The 15,981-nt window shown below is 57.4% G+C and overlaps 2 protein-coding genes across 2 annotated transcripts; one reads left to right on the top strand and one right to left on the bottom strand.

The window, feature by feature from the left end:
- The first annotated feature begins 24 nt into the window (after positions 1-24).
- On the top strand, positions 25-8,211 carry PRDX6 (peroxiredoxin 6). Its single transcript, XM_021546007.3, has 5 exons — positions 25-220; positions 1,886-2,042; positions 6,290-6,436; positions 6,875-7,021; positions 7,595-8,211. Exons 1-5 carry the CDS (start codon positions 129-131, stop codon positions 7,724-7,726), a joined length of 675 nt encoding a protein of 224 aa, XP_021401682.1. The 5' UTR covers positions 25-128; the 3' UTR covers positions 7,727-8,211.
- Positions 8,212-8,962: 751 nt separating this feature from the next.
- On the bottom strand, positions 8,963-15,701 carry FAM78B (family with sequence similarity 78 member B). Its single transcript, XM_021546004.3, has 3 exons — positions 15,399-15,701; positions 13,174-13,701; positions 8,963-9,045 (listed from the first exon to the last, which is right to left on the bottom strand). Exons 1-2 carry the CDS (start codon positions 15,659-15,661, stop codon positions 13,179-13,181), a joined length of 786 nt encoding a protein of 261 aa, XP_021401679.1. The 5' UTR covers positions 15,662-15,701; the 3' UTR covers positions 8,963-9,045; positions 13,174-13,178.
- Between the last annotated feature and the right edge of the window lie 280 nt (positions 15,702-15,981).

Genomic DNA, 15,981 nt, shown 5'->3' with positions numbered 1-15,981 from the left:
GGAGGGGGCGGTGGCGGCGGCGCGCAGGCGCAGAGGCGGCACCGGGGACCGCGCCGGGAGCCGCACCGGGAATCGCACCGGGAGCCGCACCGGGAGCCGCACCGGGAGCCGCACCGGGAGCCGCAGTCATGCCGGGGCTGCTACTGGGGGATGAGGCGCCCGACTTCGAGGCGGACACCACGCAGGGCCGCATCCGCTTCCACGATTTCCTGGGAGACTCGTGAGCGCTTGGGGATGCGGCGGGAGCGGGCGCGGGGCAGGGTGGGATGTCCGCGCCGCCGGGGATCCCGGGGAGCCGGGGCGGAGCGGGACCGCGCACCGCGTTCCTTCCTCCCTTCCGCCCCGATGAGTCGCGTGCACGGTGCCGGGAGCTTGCTCCAAGTGTGGGTTTTTCTCTGGAAGCGGGGCCGGATTCCCGGGCAGCGCGGGGGGCAGAGCCGCCCGTCCCCGTCATCCCCGGAGGGCGAGCCGAGCTCCCGGGCAGAGAGAAGGGCCGCCCCGCGGCACGGCAGAGGCCGGCTCAGAGCGGCGCCCAGCCCCGGGCGGTGCCGGCGGCCAGCTCGGTGCCACGCACGGTGCGAAGGTGCGCGGTGACACCGGGCTCGGTGCGGCCGGGCGCCGCTCCCGCAGGACCGGCTGCGCCATTCCCGACACGGGCACGGCGCCCTCGGGACTCGCTCCCGGCAGCGTTGGCAGGCTTGAATCGGCCCCTTGTGTCGGCATTGTGAGCTTGAGCAGGGAGCGGAAAACAGAACCCTTGAGCTTCATGCCTCCCGAAACTGGCTGTTCCAGCCTGCTCACCTTCCTGCTCGCCGGTTCGCTGCTGTTTGCTCAAGGAGTGCAGCTATTGTCTGACGAGCCTCGTAGCGCCAGTGGCCGGGTAGCTGCCCCATAATTTCCTGGTGACCCGTGGCACTCACATGGCTCTGGCAGAGATGCAGGGACCCTCACTTGGTCCCTCCAACTGCATTCCCAAGATTTTCGGACAGGACTTTCCCCCTGCTGTGGTGCTGGGGGGCCGGATGAAGATCGGTGCAGCAAGATAGGTGTGATTTGAGCTGAGAAATGGTGGAACGAGTCTCTGGCAGGGAATTTGAAGTGCTGGGGGTGGCTTTGCTGTTGCCCCTGGGAAGTCCTGAGAGCCTTTTTGCTCCAGCTCATCCTGCATTGCTGCCTTTCTCTGTGCACTGCTTACCTTATCTGGGAGGTGTAGGATTAGTGTTTGCCTGCTCTAAAAGACTCAAAATCCATGGCTGCCTAGCTGAGGGCAACAGCGAGGTGGCTGTGTCCTTGTAACATGAGCCACAATGTGATGTTAACTTCTGGCCTCCCCTGCTAGTTGAATAATTCTTATCTTTTAATGAAGTGCAGCTCACAGCAGCAGCTGGGTTAAGGGCTTGGTCCTGTCCCATTCTTTTGAGTTGCATAATGCACATTTGTGTGTGTCTCCTCGTGGAGATGAGGTGCAGGGCTAGTGGCCAGGCTCATGAATCAGTGACCACCTCTGCAATAACCCGGCTGGCAGGCTGGCCAGGCCTCCCCCCACACGTGGGGTCTCTCGGCTGCACTGTACCCGTGGCTCTCCCAAACTTCCTCACACAGCACGGTGTCCACGTCCATGTGAAGAACCATGGGCATTTCCAGCATCTGCTGTAGGATCTTGGAGGGAGAGTGGGGAGCGAGGCGCAGGAAGTTTCTCAGAGCAGGGCTTATCTCATGGAAGTTTCTAGTGATAGGGAAGGAAGAGTTGCTGGAGCAGGAATTCCTTACCAGACAGACGAGCTGTTCCTGCGTTCCACGCCATGCAATCTGCACAGCTTTGTGTCTGCAGCACAAACCAGAACGACACCTGGCCTTCACAGCAGCTGCTTCCCTCCCCTTGCAGGTGGGGCATCCTGTTCTCCCACCCGCGGGACTTCACCCCGGTGTGCACCACAGAGCTGGGCCGGGCAGCACAGCTGGCCCCCGAGTTCAGCAAGCGCAACGTGAAGATGATCGCGCTCTCCATCGACAGCGTCCAGGACCACCTCTCCTGGTGCAAGGTACGGCTCTGGGGAGGCCTCGGGGCAGCCTGTGCTGCTGCCTCGCTCCAAAGGCTGCAGGAGATGCCCAAGCAGGCTTGGAGGTACAAGTGTCACATCCCAGAGCGATGCGGTGCTGAAATTCAGAGCGGGAATGGGGAAGGTCTTCTCCATCTTCGTGGAGCACCCCACGAAGTCCAGGGTGCTCTTTGCACTTTGATGCTGATGTCTTGTGAAGGCTGACCTAGAACAGAGGAGCTAAAGAATAAAGTAGGGATTTATTAGGAGGCCTCAATGGATGCACCTTGGGCAGCACCAGAGCCCAGCCAGGGTTACATCCAAGATGAACCAAAATGGTCACAAAATTCACAACTGGTCATGGAGTCTCTCACTTTTGTAAGTTCTGCTCCATTTGCACATTGGAGTTAATTGTCTGATTCCAGCTTTAGCCCAGGCAGTCCCATCCTGCTTGTTTTTCTCTCTTCAGCCCACATTGTTTGTGCTCTTGGGCCTGAGATCTGGATCATTTGTCCTTGGTCCCCACTTAGAGAAGGAATTGTTTTGTCTGCCTGCTCTGTGCAGAGAGCCACCATCTCCTAATATGATGCCCAGACCCAACACTAAAGCAGTACAGATTTTGAAAAATATAAAAGCTAAAACCTGAGGCATCAACACAAGAGGAAAACAACATTACTGCTGTCCCACCACTAGCTGAAAGGGTTAAAATGTGTGGAGGTGATGCCAGAACCTCAGAGGAAGGCAGCCTACCCACAGACCCTCAGGAAGTTCTGTAATAAAACAGGAAAGGAAAAGAGGCATCAGAAGTGAGGAGAAAATTGCAGTTCATGCTCAGGCAGGGAGGAGAAAACAGAGGACAAACAGAGACATTTTAAATATAAAACCACAAATAGGAGAACATGAGGGAGCATTAAAAATTGTGGAAATGGAATAACTCGGTGAGGGAACTTGCAAGGAACTAGAGGAAAAACTACAAAGGCAGCCTGTGTTTGCTACCAGGGAGAGTGGTTCCTGGACTAGAGGTGATAGGGATCTGAAATGAATATTTCAGACAGAAATGGCCAGAGTATAAAAATCCTTGGGTGAATTACCTCCCATTCTCTTTAACTTTGAGAATTATGAATGTTCTCACATATTTTCCGGGGTGAGAGGTGCATGCAATAAGAGGCATTAAAGGTGAGAATTTTCTACATTCAGTCGGACATTACTTTCTAAAGCCAGACTGACTGGCTTTAGAAATTCGCTAATTGCCTTATTGCTTAAATTGACCTTTGTACCTGAGTGATGCATGGCCAATGTCCCAGCAAGCCTCAGAAGGGCCTGGGAAAAGCAATGTACAAATCCCAGTAAATGAGATTTCTGTGCTGCTCAAACTGGCTGAAACCAGCAGTCAAATTAGCAAATAACATGTCATTAGAACAGAAAGTTTGTGTTGTGCTTTTGTAAGGGAGACTCATCTGCTGGTTGGCTAAAGCTGAAACGTTAGGGTGTTGCTGACTTCTGCAAAGGCTTTGAATTTGCAAGCAGCTTTTCCATGAAGTCAGCTCTGTGACGGGCAGGCTCTTTCTTGCAGGAAAGCAGGAACTTGTGTAAAGGGAGGGAAGGGCTGAGCTCTCAGGCCTGCAGGGATGTGTGGGGTTCAGCAGACTCAGGTGAACTGAAAAAGACCTGAACAACGAGCTGACTCTGCTGATCCTATGGAATTATCCACACAGCACAACCTCAGGTGAGACCAGTTGCAGAGCAGCCTTGATGCTGGCTGAAGGGAGGCAGAGCAGGAAAGCCTTCCAGAAAAACCACAGAGAGGCTTTGAAGCTGCGGTGAGCTTTCTGTGAGGCTGGGAGAAGCCATGGAGACAGAAGTTTGGAAGTGTCAGCTCAGCACCTGTCAGAAAGAAGCAGGTGAAAATCCTCCAGAGCTAAAGATCCAGTTGGTGATGACAAATCCACAGAAGGCTGGAGTGTTCATGCAGCCTGTGTGTCACTGGGTTGAACTGAGAAGACGCAGGAGTGAGCAAAATTTTGGGCAGAAGCCTCTGTGCAGCATTCCCAAACACACCTCTGCTTTCTGTCTGGGTGAAGCTGCTTTTACCTGGAGCACAGCCTGCAAGGAAGAAGTGGGCAAGAGGGGTGCTGAATTCCTGCATGAAACAATAAAGAAACTTCTGCTTGCCCTGCTGCCCAATTTCAGTGGGCAGATGAGATCTGCCTGGAGAGGTGGGGCCAGAGTGCAGCCAATAATCCTGGTGTCACTTTGTGCAGCTGTGCTTTCCAACCAGAGATGTCAGAGCTATTCTTAGCTATCCCTAGCCACAACACAGAGGCTTGCTCCAGGTCTGGGAACTCTAGCTCAGCCAGGGATTGATCCCACCCTCCCACGTCCCCAGGCAGGAGGTTGCTGCTTCTCCAAGGGCTGGCTGGCACCTGCTGTGCCTGTCGGAGGTTTCAGGGCTCTCTTTGGCCACTGGTACCTGCCCCTTGGTGAGTTGGTGGTGAATCAATCCTTCCAGTGATGTGTGGTTTCAGCTTGGACTCTGGAAAGAAAATTAGTGACTAGGGAAGGGAGTCGTGGGTGTTTTATTGCAACACAGAGTGTGGTTTGTGAGGCTGTTTTCTAGAGCTCCCCAGGCCAGGAAATTATGTGCATTTTGGAACATGTTACACTCCATAGGGTTCAGATAATACTTCTCAGAAACTCTCCTCATCCTCCAGCCCTGCTCTAAAGAGAGGTGGGGGGTGAGTCTCATTTGCTGATGTCCATCTGCAGCTTCCTGTGATTCTGTGGAGCATTTAGCTGCATTTCTCCTCAGCTGAACTCTCCAGCTCTGCTTTCCTTCCCTGCTCTGCTCTGCCAAGGCAGGTTTGCAGGACAGCAGAACAGATTCCCTGCTTCCTTCCGAGGCAGGCCTGACCACAAGCCAGCTGAGATCAGTGGCCCCTTTATGCAGAGCTGTGGTGACACAGAAAGACCTGGGGAGAAAACAAGCAAAGAGCAAAGCTGGAAAGGAAACATGTGGCTGTGTGTGCACCACTTGACCTGCTTGCAGCATCCTGAGCAGCAGGGGCAGGGCTACAGCCCCTTTTGTCAGCCATGGGGGCTGAGGAGGGGTGCAGGGCCTGCCTGCTCTTGCTGTTGTTGGTGTGCTCTGAGCAGAGCCAAGGGCCAGCACTTCCAACCCTGCCCTCCCTGAGAAGGCAGAGAGGTTTGTACACTGAGTTATCAGCTGAGCTGATAATGCAGCATGGCGCTGTGAGGGAGGCTCACAGCAGCATTGCAGCGACTTTTGTCTCCTTGCAGCATGAAAAGGGTGGAAGGAACAGGCTGCCCTGATCTGGGGCAGGAGCCTTGAATTCTGCTTGCTTTGATGCTGGCAGCTGCTCTGCCTGTGCTGCCTTGAGCAGGCTCCTCCCAGCGCTGCTGGGGCTCCGTGTGACCTGTAAGGGCGGTACTGTAGACTCCAGGGATAACTTAAATGCTCTAGTTGAGTCCAGACCAAGTTTGGAGATGCTCAAAATACATTTTTTGTGTGTATTTGTGAAGCGGGTCTAGTTTGGATTAGTACAACCTCCTAAACCATGGTCACGAGGCAGAGCCTCCAGGGCTGTGGAGGGGGATGGTTTTCTCTTCTGTCCCTGGCGTGGTTCAGAAAGGAGTGAGCAGTGTCCCAGCACCTGCACTCAGGCTTCCACTGTAGTTTTTTGAGAGCCTTTAGTTAAGTAAGCTGTGAGTGACTCACTGAATGGAAACTGGTCCCTTGCACAAGACCTGTGCCGTGTTGGACCTTTCTTTGTCAGCTGCAGCGTTGCTGGTTTGCTCTGCCACTAGAGAAACAACTCCTCAGGAGCACAGTCCAGTTCAGCTGTGACACCTGTCAGCAGTGCTGGGAGAGAGCTGGGAGAGGCACTCAGTTCTCATGGAAGGTGGTTAAATCTCTCTGTGTCACTAGCACGGGCAGGAATTCCCTGTTGCTCCATACCCACTGCCTGGGCAAAGGAGCTGCTGCACGGGCTGCGAGCACAGACAGCCCAAGAACTGACCTCAAGAACAAGGCACAAGAACAAGCCCAGCCTGGCACAAAGGTTTCTGGTTTGTCACCTGGTTTCTGGAAACTCCATGGAAGGCCATGAGCCCCTGGTTGTGCTGTCCTGGCCTGAGGCCTTGGGGCCAAGCGAGTTGGGAGCTCCTGGTTCTGCCTGGCCTCTGTCTCTGTGCTGGTGCCACAGGAACATCCCATGGCTTTGTCCCTGCAGGATGTCAATGCCTACAACGGGGAGCAGCCTGCAGAGACGCTGCCCTTCCCCATCATTGCTGACAAGAACCGGGAGCTGGCAGTCAAGCTGGGCATGCTGGACCCGGACGAGCTGGACAAGGATGGGATGCCCCTGACGGCTCGTGTGGTGAGTGCCTGGCCTGCCACCCTGCCCTGTGCCTGTGGGGCAGTGTGCCTGGATGGGCATGGCCATCCTCAGGAGCTGGGATGGCTTCCTTGGGCTGGAACCATGGGTTCTGTCACGGTGACCCACCGATCCTGGTCGTGCCTGTCCCAAACTAGTTTTTGTCAGTGCTTGATCTGCTGGACTTTTCCTTTCCCGTCACGTGCTCGCACTAGAAGGGCACAAGTAGTAAAACAAGCTGGCATTGGACACAGGAGCTCCCAGAGCAAAAGCACATTTTCTGGGCATCAGTTGTTCTCTAGATCCCCTCCATGTCCCTCCCCTGTCCCAACACCTGTGGTCAAGCAGCTCCCAGGAAAGGAAGGAGCATGAGGGCTGAGCAGATCCAGCAGAACAGGCAGACAAATGTGCCTGACACTGACACTGTCTCTCTGTACTCAGGTGTTCATTTTTGGCCCGGATAAGAAGCTGAAACTCTCTATCCTGTACCCAGCCACCACTGGGAGAAACTTTGATGAGATCCTGAGAGTGCTGGACTCCCTGCAGCTCACAGCATACAAGAAGGTCGCTACCCCTGTGGATTGGAAGGTGAGGAGCAGGGTAAAGCTCACAGCCAAGCACTGGAAACAGGCACTGAAAGGGCAGCCAGCCTCCCTTGGAGGGGCACCCACAGGCTGGGGGAAGCAGCAGCTGGAGGCAGCCTTGCCTCTGAAGGCTCCTGTTTCCTGCAGCATAAGCTCCCAGTGGGTTGGGCCAGCTCACCCACCTCCCAGGACAGCAGATCTTTCCCCAGGGCTTGGAATCGAGGAGCCAGCACCACCTGTCCAGGGGTGCCTATAGGAATGGATGAGCAGACATGGGCAAGCTCTGCTCTGTCCAGCATCGCAGAGAGGCTCAAACTCCCCCCTCCTTGCTCCCTGTTCCCATGGGAGTGCCATGGCTGTGGGATGCCATTGGCAGGGCTGGCAGATGGCACAGCTCCCCCTCTGGATATCTCCCATGTCTCTTGGTACATATAGCTCCCACTCTGCCCTCACTGCTGGCTCCAGGCACGGCACATGCCCATGGCACAAGGGCTGAGCACTCACAGGGAGGCAGTGCCACCCGTGTCCAGCCCTGCCAGCTCCTGACAGTCCCCATTTGTCCCCATCTGCTCCGCAGCCCGGTGACAGCGTCATGGTGGTGCCCACCTTACCTGACGAGGAAGCCAAGAAGCTCTTCCCCAAAGGAGTCTTCACCAAGGAGCTGCCGTCGGGCAAGAAGTACCTGCGCTACACCCCACAGCCAGAGTGAGGGGTCTGTCTGTCTGTCTGTCTGTCCTGCTGGGATGCCAGAGCCTTCCCGAGCCCAGCTCCTGCCCCTCCGACACCGCCCGATCCACGGCCTCGTCCAGCCACGCTGCTGCATGGCAGCACTGATCCAGCCCTCCTGTCCCCTCCAGCCCTCACCCCTCCATCCAAACCCTGCGTGTTCTCCTGCCAGGACAGCGTGAGCAGGCCAGAGGGGACTCCGGGCTCCTGCTGTGGTGTCTCCCCGTTTGGTCCCAGCCATGAGGCCTGGTGGGAAGGGGTGTCCTGCTGGGACAGGGAGCTCTGGGGGCTCCAAGCTGCTGCGTGCCTTTCAGAGTAGCCATCTAACCTTTGGTCTCATGTGTAGGGGAGGAGCTGCAGAGCCGAATCTCTCGCCTCTTAACTGCTTTCTTGTCTCATGCTGGAAGGTGATGGTTTCCAGGTTTTGTGGAAGAGGGAATCGAGCAAATAAACTGACCTTCAGTACTACCTGCAGTGTCCCTTGTCTGTCTCTGCTGGCCCCCACGGCAGCATTTGCTGTGATCCCTGTGGCCACGCAGCTGGGATTTGTGCCCAGGCTCTGGAGGGGGTGGCAGCAGCACAGACTGCCCTTGTTCTTGCTCTGCAAAGAAGGCATTTTGGAAAGACAGCTTGTCCCAGGGCACATGGTCTTGGACAAGGCAGTTGTGCTTTCCCTGCTGGGAAGGAAGATGTGCCTCAGCCTGGCCTGCCCTTGGCTGCAGGGCAGAGGGTCCTTCCCTGCTCTTAGGGCATGAGCAGGCATGACAAGAGCCGTGCAAACTCCTGCCTGTTCTCCCACTCCTCCATCTCGGGGATTTGTCAAGAGATGAGCAATGTTTTAATATAACAGTAGGAAAGAAAGCTGCTCACTGAATAATAGCTCATAGGGTGGCTGCCAGCATCCCTCAGTGCCCAGCACAGCCAGCAACACTCAAAAGGAGCAGCTGTTAAAGAAATCAGCTAACTTGGGGCACAAATGTAACCCCCCACCAGCAAGTGGGACTGGTGGGTTTGATGTTCAAGGTGAGCAAAACACTGAATGCAATGAGATCCCACTCTAGACTAAACCTCAGCCAGCACCCACAACCCTCTTTCACTACCCGCTCCCCCCCCCACCCCCGAAAAGGGGTTTATTAATTTTTAATTGCCTTCAGGAACTATGCAGTGAATATTGGTGTATTTCCCCAAATGGCTTTTAAATGAACCTTCATTATGAAACTCCGTATTATTCCCATGTATTATTTTGACTGGAAGATAGGAACAATTGGTCTCTGGGCTGACTTCTGTCCTCACTCTTCCACTCTGCAAGAAAGGGGAGAGGGAATCTACATTTTCAAAAGGAAAACATCTTTTTTCAGTGTAGCTTTTCAGCTTTATCAAGCTGGACAGCTTTTGTAGTTCCCATGCCTGGGCTGCATGAACTCTTGGGCTTCTTGCTGCTCCCTCACTTTGATCTGGTTTCCTAAGGGAAAAAGGAATGTCTGCCCCCTCCAGGATTTCCAGCCAACTCCCCAGTTTTCTGGAAGTGTGAGGACACAGCCCCACAGCAGCTTTTGTGCCAACAGCCTGCTCAGAGCATCCCCTGGGGAAGGGCACTGTGGGGCCAGCACAACTTCTCTGGGACACCACAAAAGCCACCTGCAAATCAGGACAAAGTAGAGCAAATCCTGTCACCAGACCCAAGGGCTTAAAGCCAGCAGGGACAGCCACTGGTGCCACTGCTGAGGCAGGCTGATTGAAATTCCATGGATTTTGCCTGCTTCCCAGTACTGCCATGGCCCCCAAACCAGTCAGAGACACTCAAGCAAACACAAAGTTTGGCTCCAGTACAGCTTGAGTAGTTTTAATCCCAGAGAAGTGAAATGCAACATTTTTCGAGTTGGTAATAACATCCAGAGACAGAAGTCCAAGCCCCCTACTCGGTAAAGTCATTTGTGTTTAAGGCACTCTGCAAAACCAGCTTTCCTCTCTCTCAGATTTTCCCCACGCGGCAGCAGAATACCTGGTTTGGTCTGTTCTCCATAGTGACATTCGTCCATCCTGGCTCCTCCCGCCCTCTCCAGGAGCTGGAAAGGGCAAATCCAGCGGGAGAAGCACCAGGAGGCCGGCTCAGTAAACAGGGACGGGCAGGGGAGGGAGCACGACAACTCCAAGCTTCTGCAGGGAGGGGGCGAGCACCGGGTGCCCTCCCTGCAGGCACCGGTGTGGTTCCCTTGCTTCCCCTCCCTCTCCAAAAGGGGATGGGACCGTGGGGACCCACAAGCATCCCTCCCCAGAGGTGCTCCCAGCAGCACCCCAAAATGCAGGGGGCTGGGTGTGGGGGAGACCCAGCTGCCCCCACTGTGCAGCAGAAATGAGCCCCCCCCCCCCGATTTCCAGTTGTCAATAAATACCAATAAATAAATAAATAAATAGATAAATAGGTAAATAAATAAGTGACTCGAGGATGGGAAGGGGCATCCCAAGGCTCAGGGCACAGGGAGCATGAGGGTGGGCATTTCTTGAGCTGCCCCTCCCTGAGATTACAGGGTGCTGCTGGGGAAGGGGGGCACAGGGAAAGCATCCCATGGGGTGAAGCCCAGGGGTCTGAGTGTTCATCCAGCTGCAGGGAACGAGCCAAACTCAGACTCCTACATGGGAACTCTCCCCCACCACCTTCCCTCCTTCCTCTGAGCACCAACAGCCCCAGAGCTCCATCTCCACCCAGGTGTGAACACCCACCTTTTCCAAATGCAAAATGCCTGCATGTTTCTGTAAACGCTGTTTGCATGTGTTTCTTTGCAAACAATTTTTGCAAACTTTTTTTTTTTCCCTTCTTTTTTAACGGGGAAATGCCCACAAAGACAGCCCATGCACCAAACCCAGTTAAGTGCATCAAATCCAGCTGTCAGAGGAGTGGGAGCCTGGCAGAAGCCTGGAGAGGTGAACACAGGCACGGCCCTAGGGCTCAGCCAACACCTGCCTGCAGGCTGGGGCAGCCCTGGGGCGTCAGGCACACAGCTACAGCCAGGCACAGAGCCTGACCCTGGCACCAGGATGCTGCAGACATTCATGGACAGAAATTCAGCTACTGCTCTCTCAGTGTCATGGCATCAGCCATGTGCCAAGGCTCAGACTGGCCAGCAAATCCCAAAAGGTGGCGATGCTGAATTCAACAGCATCCCTGCAGCAGTGTCCCCACTCTCCCAGACACCAGAGCCACAGCAGTGCCACAGCAGCTCCCTGGGCTGACAGCAGCATGCAGCCACTTCCCATGGGTTTTGGGGAGCTGGCACACACAGCCTGTGGACACAGCATCCTCTCCCAGCAGGAAGCCCACCTTGGAGCTACCTGTTTGTTGGGGAACCTCTTCCTCCGGCATTTTAGCTCTGATGCTACCAGAGATGTTTCTGTCCCCCTGGGTCAAAAATATACACCTGCCTCACTTCAAACCAAAAGGTACTTATCCCTCCTCCCCCAGTCCTTAAGGAAAATTATATTTCAAGTTTCTAGCCCCTCTCCACACACACTTTTTGAGAAACAAAACATCAGCAATGGCAACAGCTGCCATCGGTCCCACACCAGGACAAAACCACAGTCTCACAAGAGCAGGACATCTTCCCATACCAGCAAGTTCCCTGTGGGAGCTCTGCTGCAGAAAACACAGCAAACCAAAGCTCAAAGCCCTCTCTCCCTCCAAACCTGCCCCACAGTGAGGCTGTAGCCCCTGCAGAACCCTGACATAGGCACGGAAAGCAGCAGGTTCCCAGCCTAGCGGGAGGCTGGGCAGGAGGAGCAGGAATGTTGCACCAAGGCATCCAAATAAAACGCTCCCAGAGGAAAAATAAAGAACTGGATCAGCAGCAAACACTACTGAGGGCAATAAATAGCATGGGGATTTCACAGGGATTTTTGGTCTAAGATGCCTCGGAAGCCCCTGTGCTGGCAGGGCCTGGGGTGCACAGAATTGTCACCCAGCGCTCCTCCCCACGCTGTCCTGCCAGTGGGATAGCACATGGACCTTCCCAGCAGGAATGACCTGCATTCCCAGGGCAGCACAACCTCCCCACGGCGTGAAGAAGGCAGGGCTGCGAGCTCAAGGAGCTGCAGGGCTGCTGCTGGGGAGGACAGAGCAGAGAAAGCAGCAAAAGCTGTAACCACCTGCCCAGAAGTGATGGAGCACCCAGAGCAGCAGCAGCACAGCTATGGTTTATGCCTCTACTGCAACTCCAGGGTGAGATCCTGGGAACTGCCAGCTGCATCCCACAGCACGTGCTGCCCCATGGGCCAGCCGATGCCAGCCATCCAGGCAGCAAGGAGTGAGCAGAAAGGCAAGTAAATCCCCCTGTGACCCCTCCCAAGCACAGCAGAAGCAGGAGGCAGCCCCCAGGCAGCACATTCAACTCCTCCTTCCCAGGCAAACCCAGCCCTGCCCTGAACAGCCTCTACTCACATCCCTGCCTTCCACAGAGCTTGGGGAGGTATCACAAAGCATGCTGGCCCCTCCACTGGTGGCCCAGCCCATAGCCACCCTGCTCCATGGGTGGCTGGGGAAGAGGCCTCCACGTGAGCCAGCATTTGCGTGGAAAATAAACAAGCACCCAAGCTCTAGCAAGGGAGTGGTGTCTGCAGTGAAGCAAAGCGAGTCCAGGGGCACCTCTGGGCTGGTTTGGTACCACACACACACAGAGCACCCAGGCTGGGAGAATGGCACCGCTGCCCATCTCCTACTGGGCTGAGATTCCATTCTGCTCCCGTAGGAGAAGAGCCAGCAGGACCCAGGAGAGGAGGCTGAGGAATGAAAAGACTTAGTGCACCTTAAAACAAAAGGACATCTAACCTGCCCTTAGACCTCACTCCAAGACAGAAAAGAGCTATGGCATCTCCTACACTCACAACTACTCCAAACACACCCAGACGCATGCAAAACGTGTCCCGCTCCCACCGGGCTGCAGAGGCACCGGCCAGCACCGGGCTCTGCCCCGCCCCAGCCCGGTCCCATCCCACTGCCGGCCCTCCCGCCCGGTCCCAGCAGGCAGGTGAGGGGTGGATCATGGATCTGAAATGCATAGGTACGGACACGGCAGGGACACGGGACCGCAGCAGCCCCCGCTGCCAGCAGGAACAGCCTCCACTTCTCCCTGCGGCTGGGGGGAAGCAGCATTTGCCACGGGCACGGTTCAACCACACTCATGCTCCTCGTGCTGCCCTGCAAGGAAAGTCGAGTCCTTTATGTCAGACAGCCTCTGTGCCAGCTGCAAGTACTCCATTCTGCTTCCTGGGAAATCCTCCAGCTCAGCAAACCCTCTTCTGCGCCCTTGTGCCAGCCAGGCTCTATTTCTGACCGAGGAGGAGCCACGTTTCCAACCACAACAACAAAGGCAAGAAACCACGAGAGGTCTGCTTTGGCTCGGCAACCCTGCAGCAGGCTGGGGGCACCCAGGTCCTCACCTGCCCTACTTGGGAGGTATCACCACGATGGGCTGCCCTCGCTTGGGTCTCCACATGAGCACCTGGGCGTCGTTGGCGTTGGGCTTCACTAGTGCGTTTGGTGGGATGGGCTCCATCCTGCTGAGGATCCGCGGCTGCTCCTGCTGAGTCCTGCCCACCAGCCGTGCCCGCTGCCCCAGCAGCTGCATGGGGTCCACCTCAATGTCCACTCGCATCCTCCACTTGATAGTCTGCAAGATGATCTTCTCCTTGGTGGTCGTGTTCATGGCCACGAGCCACGTGGTAAAGCTCTGGTCTCTTTTAATCCTGGTCAGCAGTGGCACGTTACTGTTGCTCACGGGCACGGCCCACGTCACGCTGGGGTAGAAATTGTCATTCATGCTCACCGAGAACCTGGAGATCTTGTTAGTGGGCCCCACCAAGGTCACGGTTTCTGTGGTGTTTCCATACCAGGGGTAGCTCACCCCATCCGAATCGCTGATGGCTTTTACTCGTCCTTCTCGCAAGTCAGGCAGCTCCCAGCTTGACCTAGTGAAGAGGAAGAGGAAGATGAGCAGGGAAATGGCAGCAACAGTGCCTGGCGAGGGATGGGGAAGACAGCAGCACAGGGACCCTCTGCCTGCCTGCAGCAAACTCTCAGGGACAACCCTGAAGAACAAATTCAGCTTTGGTTCCTTGAGCACGTCCAGCTCGAGCCTTTGCTCTGCCAACACAATGCCATTTTAATTAACCTGCAATTAAACTGACTGGGCCAAAACCCACTGCTGAGTCTCTTTGGAGTCACTCTCTCCATAATCAGCTCCTGTGCTGGAGAACAGCCTTCCCTGTCCCCCAGCTGCAGCACCGTGACCAGGGCACGGGCCCAGCCCAGCAGCAGCCCCCTCCTGCAGGAGGAGGTCTGCCTCAAATACGAGACACCTACAACAACTGAATCCCACGATTAAGGCCTGCCACCAGCACGATGGAATCCCTGCAATATGGCTGGGGTAGGGGGGAATTCAGCCCAAATCTCTGGCCATGCTACCAACACCGCGTGGCTACGGCGAGGCCTGCACAGCAACAACTCGGGAGCAGCTTTGCAGCAGAGGGGATGGGGCCACACTTCTGCCGTCCCTCCAAGTGATCATCTCCACTCACTCCAACGTGCCCAAGGGCTCCGGTGCCCCACACACACCAGTCTGTCATGATACAAGGACGCAGGCAGGCAGCACAGGGACCTGCTGCTCCCCCAGCACCCACAGACCTGTGGCAGCAGCAGCAGGAGTCCACCAGTGAGCTGCAGAACAGACCCCTCTGGACATCTCCCCTCTTGCATCACCCCTTTCCAAAGACAGAAGACACAGACAGAGAGCTTTGCCCCTCAGCATCCCTGCAAGTCACGCTCAGCCTTGGGAAAGGCTGTTTTCTGGTGGCCACTCTGCCCAGCACCCAACCTTTCCCTCTTCTAACACTAGCCAAGGGGTAACTCCCCCAGCACTGCCCATGCTCCAGGGCCAGCGGGACGGTGTGGGAGCAGCGGTGTGGCACGAGGAGCAGGAACTGGGGTGTCAGGGAGCAGGGCTGGGGTGAAGGTGTTGCCCGCGTGTGCCTGTGGCTGCAGAGGTGGGGTAGAGGGGTGGCACAGGGTGCCGGGGTGCAGCTCCCAATGCCGGGGTGCAGAACCCAGTGCCAGGGGTGCAGCTCCCAATGCCAGGGTGCAGCTCCCAATGCCGGGATGCAGCACCCAGTGCTGGGGGTGCAGCTGTCAATGCCCGGGGTGCAGCACCCAATGCCGGGGTGCAGCTCCCAGTACCCGGGTGCAGCTCCCAATGCCGGGGATGCAGCTCCCGGTGCCGTGGGTGCAGCTCCCAATGCCGGGGGTGCAGCTCCCGGTGCCGTAGGTGCAGCTCCCAATGCCGGGGATGCAAATCCCAGTTCCGGGGGTGCAGCACCCAATGCCGGGGTTGCAGCACCCAATGCCGGGGGTGCAGCACCCAATGCCGGGGGTGCAGCACCCAATGCCGGGGTTGCAGCTCCCAATGCCGGGGGTGCAGATCCCAGTTCCAGGGTGCAGCTCCCAGTGCCCGGGTGCAGCTCCCAATGCCGGGGTGCGGCTCCCGGTGCCGGGCTGCAGCTCCCGGTGCCTGCGGGCGGAGCAGGGCCGGTGCCCGCACCGCGGAGCCCCCGCCGGTCCCGGCCGGCCCCCCGTGCCCCCAGAGCCGTGCCCCGCGCCCCGCGGTGCTCACACGCCGAGATCGCTGTAGGTGTTGTAGAACTCCATGTGGTTGCAGGCCTGGATCCAGCCCACCACCCAGGTGTGCCGGCGGGCGATGGGCGGCATGAGGACGCGGGCGGAGGCGCGGAAGTACGGCGTGCGGTACCGCAGCACCACCGGCGAGCTCTCCTCGATGGCCGTGGCCGCCGGCTCGATGGTGGCCGACACGTCCGACACCACGATCTGCTCGCGGCGCACCCGCGCCTTGCAGGCCACGCTCTGCAGGCACCCCATGGCCGCGGCCGAGCCGCCGTCACCGCGGGCCCGGGGGGGCGGCCGGTCCCGCCGCCGCCCGCCCGCCGCGCATCGCCGCCCGCCGCGCGGCGCCCGCACCGGCGCCGGCAGGGCGAAGGCGCCGCCGCGTCTCTTCCGGCCCTCGCCGGCCGCCGTACGCCGGCCGCGGCGGGCACGTGCGCGCCGGTGGGCGGGGCGCGCCGGGAGCACCGCGCGCGTCACGGGCGGAACCGGAAGCGGCGGCGGGGCCGGGGCCGGCCGGTACCGGCGGCAGCGCGCGCCCGCCGCGCCCTCGGGGACGCGCCGAGAGCGGCGGCGCC

The sequence above is a fragment of the Lonchura striata genome, chromosome 9, assembly GCF_046129695.1.
Source record: "Lonchura striata isolate bLonStr1 chromosome 9, bLonStr1.mat, whole genome shotgun sequence".
Lineage (NCBI taxonomy): Eukaryota > Metazoa > Chordata > Aves > Passeriformes > Estrildidae > Lonchura > Lonchura striata.
Note: the sequence above shows the minus strand (reverse complement) of the source record. Positions and strands in the feature narration are given on the sequence as shown.

Excerpts from the sequence above, each read along its gene's own strand:
- FAM78B (XM_021546004.3), bottom strand. The coding sequence starts at position 15,661 with ATGGGGTGCCTGCAGAGCGTGGCCTGCAAGGCGCGGGTGCGCCGCGAG. Across the intron at positions 13,702-15,398 it reads ACCTACAGCGATCTCGGCGT|GTCAAGCTGGGAGCTGCCTG; the intron begins GTGAGCACCGCG and ends CCTCTTCACTAG.
- PRDX6 (XM_021546007.3), top strand. The coding sequence starts at position 129 with ATGCCGGGGCTGCTACTGGGGGATGAGGCGCCCGACTTCGAGGCGGAC. Across the intron at positions 221-1,885 it reads CACGATTTCCTGGGAGACTC|GTGGGGCATCCTGTTCTCCC; the intron begins GTGAGCGCTTGG and ends CTCCCCTTGCAG. Across the intron at positions 2,043-6,289 it reads ACCACCTCTCCTGGTGCAAG|GATGTCAATGCCTACAACGG; the intron begins GTACGGCTCTGG and ends TTGTCCCTGCAG.